Source organism: Vulpes lagopus, chromosome 1, assembly GCF_018345385.1.
Source record: "Vulpes lagopus strain Blue_001 chromosome 1, ASM1834538v1, whole genome shotgun sequence".
Lineage (NCBI taxonomy): Eukaryota > Metazoa > Chordata > Mammalia > Carnivora > Canidae > Vulpes > Vulpes lagopus.
The window spans coordinates 97,308,343-97,322,050 of record NC_054824.1 but is presented as its reverse complement, the minus strand read 5'-3'; the positions used below and the strand labels follow the sequence as shown (position 1 = coordinate 97,322,050).

General features: G+C 34.7%; 1 protein-coding gene across 33 annotated transcripts in view; it reads right to left on the bottom strand.

Annotated features, from left to right (window-relative positions):
• The window catches only part of LOC121482302 (ABI family member 3 binding protein), a 241,038-nt gene that overhangs the window by 23,597 nt on the left and 203,733 nt on the right, over positions 1 to 13,708 (bottom strand). For all 33 annotated transcript variants that reach the window (XM_041740203.1, XM_041740557.1, XM_041740276.1 and 30 more), the window contains 2 exons: positions 8,619 to 8,828; positions 3,619 to 3,727 (listed from right to left, as the gene is read on the bottom strand). In XM_041740203.1, the coding sequence (XP_041596137.1) occupies positions 3,619 to 3,727; positions 8,619 to 8,828 (319 nt within the window). The remainder of the gene's footprint in view (positions 1 to 3,618; positions 3,728 to 8,618; positions 8,829 to 13,708) is intronic.

Here is a 13,708-nt window from a genome sequence, read left to right as displayed (position 1 = left end):
CAATTTTCATGACAGCACCTTTATATCCATGTGTGTCATATCTGTGCCCAATGGGGAAATGTTTTCAAACTGCTGATATACAACTTTTATTTTATTTATTTATTATTTATTATTTTTATTTATTTTAATTTAATTTAATTTTTTAATTTTTTATGATATACAACTTTTAAATCATGACCCAGTAGGGACTATCAGTATAGTCCTGGTCATTCATAGATAGGAATTTTAAGTTCTTTTTTTAAAAAAAACAACAGTATTTATATCTGAATGGGCTTCATTCAATTATACCAAACTCTAAAAATAACACAAAATAAGCCAAATAGAAACACGGAATGGACCCAGATTTCTGCCAACTGGCAAAACTCAGCATGGGATTCTGATTTCAGGGATGCCTAAATTTAATATTACTTTTTCCCAAAGACAAATCCAGAAAGAGCCTCTTTTGGGCTCTGCTTATTGGGGTAGTAGAATGGGTTCCTCCTCAGGCGACCGACCAATGAAGGACACGAGTAACAAGCAAGACACATACCTTAGGGCAGGATAAAAGGGACAAGGCTCTAAACTCCAGAAACAATTAGCATAAGTCCTACAACAATTACACCTGGAAGCTAGATGTGAATCCCATGACTAATTAGTCCTGTGATTCCAAAATGAAATGCAGCTTCGCACTTCTTTTGCACCTATTTCTCTTATGCAAACTATTTGGCCAATTAGGCAAGGTGCCAAATGGCATTCTTGCAAGACACTACAAAAACTTTTTGTTACATTTATTCTACCCACAGATACCCATGATACATAGCTCCAGTAACAAGAGTGATTATTCCAACTAAATCAAAGTCAGGAAAAAAACCAAACTAAAATGAAACTTGGAGCACACTCCCAGTTACCATCTTTCTGGGTCTTATCTATTGACCAAGTTCCCTGATCTGACACAGACCGTCCTCTACATCCTGGCCTCCACTGCTTGTGGCTTCCACTGCCTCTGTCCACACTTTTCACTGCACACACCATGCCTTTTGGTCCTCTGCACCGACCTGTACTATTCTTTCCCCTTCCACCGGTACCTAGCTAGCTCCTTCCTATGCATTCTTTAAGCTGCAGCCCAGCTGTCACCTCCTCCAGGACGTTTTCTCAGTGTCCCCAGACTTTGAAAAATGCCACCCACTCTGGGCTCCCCTTGCAATCTGTATGTATCTTTTACAGGAGCTCTCACCACTTTGTGTAGAATAATTGATTACCAACTGCTCACCCTCCTCAAGGGCAGGCACCACGTTTATTCACGTTTGCAGTTACAACACCAATCACACTGTTGGCACTTAATAAATGTTCGCTGAATGGAAACACAAACCTTTTACAAACGAAGGAGGCTTAAAAATGTCACTGAAATAATTATTTTTTACTTCTGATCATGACTAATAGGTGAACTCTAAGAAGATTTGAGAATAGCCTAATTCAGAAAAGGAACACAATGAACATTTAGAAATTAGATGTTTTTCAATATGCTTTCCAATGTATTAAGTGGAATAAAAGCAAGAATCTGTAAAGAAAAACCATCCACGTTCTGTAAGCCCAAGTCCACCTATTAAAAAGTCCAAATTAAATAACTTTTTCTTTTTTATTCTTTCCTTAAAATATATTATGTTAAAAATAGTCTCTCTCTCTCCCTGTTAATCTCACTAAGGAAATAGAACCAAGATCATCGAATGGGCTTTTACTGAAATACATGCTTATTTTGGCTAACTTAAATCCTTTAAAAAAATTAGTGGTTGTAAAATTTTCCATATTACAGTTCAAAATAGAGAATTTTAAAGAAAAAAGATGCTGTGGAAAATGTTATATTTGCAGCATAGAACTACAGTTTATACACAGCAAACCATCTAGAATGAACTAGATGCTTCCTTTCTTTCCTGAAAAGAGAAGAGTTTCCTTGGTATCAGAACTATAATAGACTCTTTCGAGTGTCACAGTCAATACCTGACTCAATTCCATCAACTGAGGACAATGAAAGATATAAGTAAAACTTATGAAAAACATTTCTAATGCTGGAGTTCCGGTCTTTGCCTCTGCTGATCTTTTTAAATACCAGGAAACCTTATCAAGCTATGAAGTATTCAATCTGGAAAAATTCCTGATTAGGTCTCTCTGAAAACTGATCCATGTTGCTTGGCATACTATAACTTACAATGTGAGGATGTTTTCATTTTAACTGACTGCGTGGACAGCTTATCAAACAGCGGTCTGGAGTTTGAGGAAAGAAATTGATTTTCCACAGAGAGTGATATTTAGTCCCCAAATGAATTTAGTACATTGGCTTTGTTAAGGAAATGCTTGGCTGTATCCATTTGAGAATCTCTTTGAGCAATAAATTTGATGATTTAGCCATGTAAAACAAAGCAAAACAAAAAAGTCTTTTCTATTACATTTCTAGAAGGGTGTAAGGCCCTTACTTTTCGTGCAATACAATGAGTTGATAAAATTGGATATTTTATTATTTATTTATTTATTTATTGTATATGTTTTTCTTGGAGTTCTATTTGCCAACATATAGCATAATACCCAGTGCTCATCCCATCAAGTGTCCCCCTCAGTGCCCATCACCCAGTCACCCCATCCCCCCCGCTCACCTCCTTTTCCATTTCCCCTTGTTCGTTTCCCAGTTAGATGTCTCTCATTTTAGATTTAAAAAGAAATGACTAGGTGATGGGCATTAAGGAGGGCATGTGATGTGATGAGGACTGGGTGTTATATGCAACTGATGAATTATTGAAAACTACATCTAGGGGCACCTGGGTGGCTCAGTGGTTGAGCTCGGGTTGAGCTCCCCGCAGGGAGCCTGCTTCTCCTTCTGCCTGTGTCTCTGATGAATAAATAAAATATTTTTTTAAAAAAGAAAACTACATCTGAAACTAATTATGTACTATATGTTGGCTAATTGAATTTAAACTAAAAAAACAAAACAAAACAACAACAACAAAAAACCGACAAGACCATACTGTAAAACAAACAACCTGGTATCAATGTATAATAAGAGATGCCAAGAAAAGTTGCTTATTGTACAACATTGCTAATATTATACATTTCTATTTTCAAAAATTGATTCTCATTTGTCTGCAATAAAAAGACCCAAACTCAAAGGACTGCTATACCTGGGAATGGTCTGTAGCTATTTGAAGCATTCACTATCACAAACGTTCATCTACATTTGTGACATAGCTTGGATTTCCTTGCCTTCCTTTTCCAGCATGCCAAGCCAAAATGCTTCTGTTTTCAGATTTAGTTTACATCATTCACACTCCAATTATGTCTGGTCTACAGACCTTTCCTTCTCTAAATTTTCGTATTTAATATCAACATTTTGTGTTAATGACCTTCTATTTTTCAACATTCTTACATGGAGTGTTAACTCGCAAGACCATCTTGTCAGCTCTTGTGGCCCCACCAATAACTTGCATATTTGCAAAACATGACTCTAGAGGGATCTCCTGCTATGCACAGTAAGCCGAAGAATGAAATACAAACTAGACTGCTGCTTAAGATAAAGATGGATGATGTTATTTCATTCCTTTGTTATGACTTTTGCACTCTCAGAACAGACCTGTAACAGCACAGGCAGCTTACCTTGTGTCTGGTTTTAGATTTTCTACTGTGGAGAAGGTTTGATTTGTAATTTGGATGGACTTGTTCTTCCCACTGAATGACCCATTTTCTCTGGATATGACTTCATATTCTGAAAATCAAAAAAGCCAACAAATACTTGTCTTTATGTCCTGGCTGATTTAATTGTTCTTAAGGCTAACAGAATCAAAGTCGCTCTCATAAAAGTGAGTGATTTAGATGGCAGTTCTTGAGGCGCAATTTTCAGATGAGGATGGTCAGTGGATGACAAAGGTTCCAAAGCATTTTAAGAGTTGCTCATTGACCATTTCTATTTTCCCTTTACTGGAACACAGAGGCCTGTGATTGTGAAGAACGATGAAGTGCCTGTGGTAGCTTTGGAAATTGGTAACCAATGATTTTGCTAGGCAAGTCAGAGTGTGCCATTGTCAGAAAGCTCAGTGTGGGGAAAGCACTGTATGAGGAATGGTACTTGAGTAGAAGCCACATTTCCTGGTCTACGGAGCTATATTATATAGCTGGGGAAAGGCTCCTGCATTCATGCTTCTGCTACAAAAAAAAAAAAAAAAACTTTTGCATTTCAAACTACAGAATTAGGAGATTTTTGTACCTACTACTTACATAAGTTATAAAGTTCTGTATGTATTGGCTTACATATGCATTCTTTACTGTTTTTTTTTTAAATTATGACTAGAAAGTATACATAGAGATCTACATAAATTTCACTTAAATGTATGTTTCTATGAACTTGGAGGTCTTTGAGAAAGACTTTCAGATCAAGAACATAATTTATACATTTGTTAGCTGCTTTTCCTTGCTTTCAGTTGGGGTTTAATTTAACATATGTGACAAGATCATGCTGAGGATTAAAAACTCAACAACAAATAACAACAAACCCCACTCAAAATACAAAGTAGTAGTCATCAGGGAATGTGGAAAGGCCACAAAGGAGGTGGCAAGTTACTGGGGATTTCTGTTATTAGTATTGAAACAAAAGATGGGAGATGGAGACTGGAAATAAAACTGAAACTATGAAAGACTCAGGGAGATATAGTTGTCAATTTTAATTTGGGAAGGGTTTTTAATGATATATTTTAGAAATTAAAAAAGGAGGATAGCTCTTTCTCAATTTTACATGATCATCCTTCCAAAAATTCAAAATTAAACCAGAAGGCAATGGCTATTGTATCTGGACACATTAGTACAGTTACCAAAGGGCTAATGGCTAGTATTAAGTATGCGTTTTCCAGATCTTTCTATTCCCAACCTCTCAGTTGGCTTTCTTTCTCACAGATGGTGGAAAGGGAGGGAAAGGGAAGACCCTGAATTCAAATATATTCCATTTTATATATTTTCCTCAGCTGCGAAACAATATTTACTTAGAAAAATATGGGAGTAATTAAAATGTAAGTAAAACTGATTTTTTAGAAATGGAAATTGCTTGTTGGTTATGGCATTTGATATGCTGCTGATATGAGGGACCCAAAACACTCAAGACTTTTCTACTAAAGTAAAGGTATGGTGTGTGTGTGTGGGGGTGCTAGTTAGTTCCCTCTTTAAAAACAAAACAAAACAAAGCAGGAAACTGCATGGCTGCATGACAGACCAAGTCACGTGGCTTCCATCTCAGTCAGTTTTCCCATCAGTAAAATGTCAATAAGCTCTCTTCATAGTATTGCTTGTGGAGGTTAAATTAGGAATGTATGGAAAGTACTTAATAGTATTCTTCATATTTTTTTCAATAGGTAGTACCCATTATTGCTGTTGATTTTATTATTCCTTATTATCCCTGAGTTGTGTTTTGAAACTAGGGTCAAAAAATTGGAAAGATTCCAATTGGAAAGATTCCAGTGCTGCTTAGTCATCCAAAGAAAAATTTTTATCACACTCCAGTTGATTATGCATGAAATTAATCTCCTTCAAAAAACATCTTTGGCTTAGGATGCTTCTCACCAACTGTGTAATATTCTTTTTAAATATTGCTCTGGGCTCTTAAGTACTACAAACTCTTACTGTATATGTCTTCTCTAATTTTCTTTTGACTTATTTTTAAATACTAATTTAATACTATTTTTATCCTGAAAGATCAAGTTTTCAAAATGGATATAGAAGTTACCTTAATAAATAAAAAATATTTAGAATTCCTCTCAGAATTCTAGCTTTGTAAATATATCTTTCATTTGTAATGCTTTAAAGCAATCATAGCTTTGCCATAAATCCACCAATGCCATAAAATTGGAATATTAATGTTTGGAATGAACATCTATAGACACATTCTGAGTATATTTCAGAAGGTAAAGACACTTAGTATGTGTCCATATTTCTTGTTTTAAAATATGGGATTTATAAGTTCCATAATAGTAAAGATATAAGGAATCTATAAAGAACTAACACTGAAAAATTGGTCTTTTTTCCCCCTCAGAGGGCATTATTGCCCTCTTATGAGATAATTGACTTAAAAGAAAAAAACTGTTTATTGTAAAGATTGGAAAATCAGAGTCTGGTCATGAAAACAGCATGAAAATAGTAACGGTGATATTATTTCTACCAATTCTACTATTGCTACTACTGAAAAACATTAACAGTTTCTAACTCATGTGGCACATTCAAATTCTGTTTAATTTTATCCTCATGAGGGGCACCTGGGCAACTCAGTTGGTTAGGCATCCAACTCTTGGTTTTGATTCAGGTCTTAATCTCAGGGTTGTGAAATCAAGCCCTGAAAATGTTGGGCTCCAGACTCAGCAGGGAATCTGCTGAGATTCTCTTCCTCCCTCTCTCTCTTCCCCTTTGTTCCTCGCCCAGCTCAAGCTCTCCCTAAAATAAACAATCAAACAAAATCTTTTTTAAACAAAGACTTTCTCCTCTTTCCCTCTCTAAAAAAAATTATCCTCATAAGTTAATAACAATGGGAGGAGTTATTCTTATTACCAATAAGGAAACTAAAGCAAAGAGGTTAATTGCATACCCAAGTTGCACACAGCCAGTCTGGGATTTAAATCTATGTTGCCATGTTCTTGGCATATCACAAAGCACCATCTTGTAACTAACTTAAAGTTGTCCAAGGACCCAGGCTATGGCCAATTTCTCAGGTGTATCTATTTCTACTTTAGTGTAGAAGGGACATGTAGAAACAGCCATATATGGATGTATTAGAGGGACTATGTGTCTGTCAATTAAAAGACAGATTCCCAACAGAAACCAACTGGAGGACTAAAAAATATGTATCACTCTTTTTGTTATCTTTCTCAATCCTTTCTTATAAAACCATTTCCAGTGATTTGAGAATTAACCTCTGTTTTATCTGAGCTGCTGGTTTATAAAAGATTACATTTGAAATCAGTGATATTTAATAAAACACTAAAAAGAAACAGTGCAAAAAATAGAACAGACCATTGAGATATATGGTCCAATATTTAAATACAGACTAGGTGAGTAATAATTAAAAATGGACTTATTTCTACCTAGAAAATATTGTAGCTAAAGAGATATGGTTCTTATCCATGAAAATTGTTATTATAAGTCCAGTATGTTGTGAAAGATCTTAAGCAGCCCACTAACATTTAGTATAATATTACAAAAGTAATTGGCTAGATGGATAAAGTATACCCTATTCATTATTTTTTAGAGATTACAAGTCTCTAGAACTAAAAAAAAATAGTCACATGACAAACTAGAAAGGAGAATTCTTTCCCTTCTAAATAGTTAAATCAGATATTGAAACACCAAAGGGAATATGTATTGGATGTATTAGATTATTAGATATATTAACCAATTCCAACTTGATGTCCCACATTTTAAAGGCAAGTGAAATATATAATTTGGTTTTATGATAACTAAGCCTCAGCCAATCATGAGAACTCCTTCTTATTAGCACAGTATATGTATTGGGAGTTTTGGACCTTTTAATCTATTTACATAATCAATGCTTAGAGATTAATTTTTTTTTTTTTAGATATTGGGAGTTATGTCAGTTAGCACCCACTGACATAGTCCCAAGTAAAGAAGCAGAACTAGACAAATTCCTAGGAAACATGAGCAATGGCTGGTTCTTTCTCAAAACAAAGGCAAGGTCTGCATGAAAAATGAATACACAAATATGTTTTTAAAAAATCCAGCTAAGCAAAAAATAGGCTGCTTATAGCAGAATTTGGTCAGACCAAACATTTTTGTCTGAGGAGAAATAACTGCTGTTTTCTTCTTTATTCACAGAAAACTTTTTGCAGGTGCTGAAGCTCTCCCTTCCCATTTCCCTTGTGCACTTTGCTTTATCCATCCTGACAGCCCCTCAGTAGGTCCTACTGGACCCTGTCTACCTGTCCCAGGCATGGTAGGACATGGACAGTAGGGGCTTTGGGTACACCCACTATTTGCTGTGTTCCTTGAGCTGATTCAGCCTCTTAGTCTTTTCTCCCTCCGCTCTAGTTTGACTGACCTGTTCACTATGAAGAAATAAATTCCCATATACTAAATTCAAAGAATGACTCATGATTTCTTATTTTTCAGAGTCATTTTTAGAGGGATTAGGTGAGTGATAGCAGAATTAATTTCCTGAGGTGAGCAGAAAATTGACCAGTATTAAAATTCTAAAAATATTTCTCTTAAAATAATTGAGTAACTAGCCTGATGGAAAGTTCTAGGCCAATCTAGAAACTGGGTTGGTGAAGCAAAAACTAGTTTAAGTATCATTAGCCCACTGCTAACTTCTCCTATGTTATCTGTAAATTTTTTTGATAATGGGAAGATCAGATCTATATTCTGTGAAGAAGAGTTCTGAGAGGGGATGGAAGGGATGCAACCTAAAGAGACCAGTTAAATTAACATGAAGCCCATTATTGGTACATAGATGATCTTTTCCCATCATATGACACTTTTGGCAATACAGATTTGCTAGGATTTGCTACCCCTGAGATATACCTCATTGGACATAGTTTGACCCAGATACCACATTCACATATCAATGCTTCTGACCAGAGTTACCAGTCTTCATGCCATAATCTTACCAGTGACAGTATCATTTAGTGGCTTATCCCAGTCCAGGATGACAAATGAGGGACACCCTTCCACAGTGACCACAGTGAGGTTGGTAGGTGGGTTCTGTGGTGGGCTGGTGGCATTTCCCTCGGTGGCATCCTCTTTGGGGAACCGTTTGACAGAATCCGTGATGGAGCAGGGCCTGTTGTCAGGTTTTTGGATGTATCGTACATGAGGACCTAAGAGAGAGAGAACTCTGACAGTTAGCATTGTTTGAGCTTGTAAAGAAGGTGGAGGTAAACTCAAATATATTTATCTGTTTCAGGATATTTGGTTTCACATTATAAGCAGATAGATGAAAGCAGCAGTGTGGGTTGTTCAAACTAGGGAAAATCCAGAATTCCTGTCTCTGGGATGCCTGATACTGATGTTGTAACTGATTTACTTTTATAAATAGGTTTAACTTATGCTAATATTCAAAAAGTAATTTGGTCCCCCCTCAGCATGTTTTAAACTTCATAGTTTTTTATGGGGCATTGGACAGAGTACTCAAAAGTGTGTTGCCTTAGTAGTGGGGAGTAATTAGCCCTATACTAAACACAGTTCTGGTCTCACCTAATAAATCTTTTAAAATAAGCAGACTTAAATCTTAGTGGTTTCAAGTAATTTAACTATACCTAGAACAAAACTCAAGTGTATTTTAGGAATAAAAGTATATAAGATGAGATAACAGGAAAATATTACACATGATGAGGAGAAAAATAAATCATTTGAAATCAGTCTAGAGCTTGCATGGATGTTAGTTATCAGACTAGGATAATAACACCATTATTATCATTATAATCCACATGGTCAAAAAAATTAAGACATGAAATATATAAAGAAAGACCCAAATCAAATTTCTAGAGGTGAAGACTAAAATGTGTAAGATATAAAACAGACTGGATGATAGTAGTACAGATATAATATTGCAGAAAAAGATTAGTGAACTTGAAGACATAGCAATAAAAACTACCCAAAATAAAAGTGGAGAGAAAAAAAGAATTAAAAATAATGAACAGAGGATCAGGAAGTTGTGGGATGATTTCAGGCAGTATAATGTACACGTAATTTTGTTTATGAGTCGAGAAGAGGGGGCAGAAGAAATAATGGTCCAAAAATTTCCAAATTTGATAAAGCCTCTAAACCCACAGATCCAAAAAGCTCAAAGAAACCTAAGCACAGCCAACATGAAGAAGCTACACCAATATAATCAAGTTTCTTAAAACCAGTGATAAAGAAAAAAAACCTTTTAGAGGAGGCAGGAAAGACACATGGAACAAAAAAGTAAGAATCATGGCAGGTCTCTCCTCGAAAAGAATCCAAATGAGAAAGCACTGGAGCAACATTTTACTGGAAAAAAAAATCATCTAGAATTCTATAATTAGTGGAAATACCTCTTTTTAAGTGAAATACCTTTTAGACATATGAAAGTTCGACAGTAAAGATTAAAGGATGTTCAGGCAGAAAGAAAATGATGGCAGATGGAAATATGGATCCACACAAAGGGACAAAGAACAGTGGAAATAGTAACGCTATGCATAAATATGCATAATATTTTTAGATTTAATTCTTTCAAAAGGATTATTTACTATATAATCATAAAAATAACTATTTAGTGTGATGTATTAACATGTAAAAAAGTGAAATGTTTAACAATGATAGGCAAGGGAGAGAGAAAAGTTGCTATACTAATAAGAATCTTGCACTATTTGTGAAGTTGTAGAATATCACTGGAAGGTAGACTGTGGTAAGTTTAAGATACATACTATAAATCCCAAAGCAACCACTAAAATAACAAAATAAAGAGTTACAGCTAGTAAGACAACTAAAGAGAGAAAATAGAATAATAAAAAAGACTCAATCTTCAGAAATAAACCCATGCCTACATTTCAATTAATCTATGACAAAGGAATCAGGAGTACACAAGAAGGAAGATAGTCTCTTCAATAAATGGTGCTGGGCAACCTAGACGGCTACATGCAAAAGAATGAAACTGGTAACTGCACTTGTGGTGACAGATGGTAACTAACTACACTTGTGTAACAGTGTTGTATGGTGACAGATGGTAACCATACTTGTGAACTACACTTGTGACAAATGGTCATAGTATTGTATGGTAACAGATGATACCTACAATTATACATGGCATAATGTATAGAAAAGTTGAATCACTATGTTGGCACACCCGAAACTAACGTAATGTGTGTGAATTATACTTCAACTAAAAAAAAAAAAAAATCTAAAAGGTGGCTGAAAAACAGAAAAAAAGGAACAAAGGATAAAGGGGACAAATAGAAAACAAAAAGCAAGATGAGATAAATTCAAACCTAACTATATCATCGGTCACGTTAAATATAAGATTCTAAATAACCAAAATAAAATGCAGAGATTATTAGATAGGATAACAAAGCAAGAACCACTTTAGATATTCAGAGACTAATAGATTAATATTAAAAGGATGAAAAGAAGAGATGCATAGTAACACTTCTCAAAAGAAAGCATGAGTGGATATGCAACATCAGCAAATTGGATTTCAGAGCAAATAGTATTACCATAAACATAATTTTATAATGAAAAAGGATCAATTCATCAGTTTATTAGAAGAATCCTAAGCAATTTGTCTGTCTCTAAATACAGACTTTTAATATACATGTAGCAAAACTGATAGAAATGTGAGTAGAAATAAATCCATAATTGTAGCCAGAGATTTCGATTTCTTCTGCTTTTTAATTGTTAGAAAAAGTAGACAGAAAATCACTAAGGATATAAAAGAATTGCATAATAAAATAAAACAATTTGACTCAGTGGACATCTATAGAACATTTGTTAGGTAAATTGCTCCCCTAAAATTCCTGTGCTAAAGTCCTAACTCCCACTGTGACTCTATCTGGAGCTAGGGTCTTTAGAGAGGTAAACGAAGTTAAATGAGGTCATAAGGGTGGAATCCTAATCCTTTGTGACTGGTATCCTTACTAACAGGAAGAGACCCCAAGGATGTGTACACCCAGGGGAAAGGCTATATGAGGACATAGTGAGAAGGTGCCCATCTGCAATGCAAAGAAGGAGGCCTCAAAAGACCCAAGTCTGGTGATACCTTGATTTCAGCCATCTGGGTTCCAGAACTGTGAGAAAGTAAATTTCTATTTTTTTAAACCACTACATTTATGGCATTTTGCTACAGCAGCCCTAGCAAACAAATACAACATTCCTCTTAAGAAGAGCAGAATACATATTCTTTTCAAGTACACACAGAAAATACACCAAGATAGATCATATTCTAGGCCGTAAAAAAGTTTCAGTAAATTTAGAACGATTTAAGTATCTGATAGAGCATGTGATAACAATGGAGTTACATTGAAAATAAGTAACAGAATCATCTCTAGAAAAATCTCAAGATATTTAGAAATTAACTTATATATATCCAAATAATGAGTCAAAGAGCAATCAAAATGGAAATTAAAAAGTATTCAAATAGAGTAAAAATAAATATACAACATCAAAATTTTTGGATGCTGCTTAAATAATATCCAGTGGTAAATTTGTAGCACTAAATGCTATATATTCAAGAAGAGAGGAATCAATGAGCACATATTTTACCTTAAGGAATTAGAAGAGCAGATAAACCACATTAAGAAGAAAAAAATAATAAAGATCAGGGTAAATAGACAAAATCAATGAAACAAAAAGTTGACTTTTTCAGAAGAACAAAAACATGAATAAGCCTACAACCAGTCTGATTAGGCAAAGACACACATTTTCAATAACAGGAATGAGAGATGTGAAATCACTACAGATTATACAGATAATGAAATAATAAGAGAATATTAAGAACTTTATATGTCAATAAATTTGACAACTTGGATGAAATGGACTAACAAATTGAAAGACAAAAATTACCAAAATTCATTAGGGAAGAAAAAAATCCTCTTCCCTAAACATTTAGGAAGAAGTAATACCAATTCTAAACTCTTCCAGGAAACAGAGAGTTCAGCATCATTCTACACTAAAACTTGACTTTGACATTACAAAAAAGATAACTACAGACCAATATGATTCACTGAATACAATTCTAAACAAAATTTTACCAAATTAAATCCAACAACATATTAAAATGAGAATACATTTTGACCTAGTGGAGTTTGTCCCTGGAATTAAAAGTTAAAAATTCAAAAACAATTACTTCATTATATTAAAAAAATTAAAAAACAATTACTCTATCATATTTCTGTGTATATGAAGAATCATCTTCATAAAGGCAGAAAAGTCATTAGACATAATCTAGCACTTTTCTTTTCCTTCCTTCCTCCCTCCCTTTCTTTTCTTTCTTGATTTTATTTATTTATTCATGAGACACATGGAGAGAGGCAGAGACATAGGCAGAGGGAGAAGCAGGCTCTATGCAGGGAGTCTGATGCGGAACTCGATCCCAGGACACTAGGATCACAACCTGAGCTGAAGGCAGAAGCTCAACCACTTACCCACCCAGGCATCCCTCTAGCACTCCTTTCTGATAATAAGTTACCACCAAGTAGACACAGAAGAGAATTTTTTCAACCCTATAAAGGGCATTTCTGACAAACCTACAAGGTAACATATTTAATAAATTCAGGTGAGAGGCTAAATGCTTTTTCCTTGAGATCAGGAATAAGAAAAGGATACAGTGCATTCTCACTGTATCTATTCAATATTTTACTGGAGGTTCTTGCTAATACAACAAAGCAAGAAAAGAGGCACCCAAGTTAGAAAGGGAGAAATAAAACCCTACTCCCAAATGACATGATTCTATATGTAGAAGATCCAAAAGATCTACGTAAGAGTTGTTGAGTTTTGCAAGGTTGCAGGACATAAGATCATGCACAAAAATTAATATTTTCTATATATTAGCAAGGAATAATTGGAAATTGAAATAAAAATGCTATTTCTATGGTATTCTGTACACTGAAAACTAAAAAACATTGGTGAGAGAAATTGAAGACCCAAATAAGTGGTGAAATATGCCACTGTTCATAGGTAGGAAGACTTACTTAACTATTGCATAGCTGTCTATTTTTCCCTATGGACCTATAGATTCAATGCA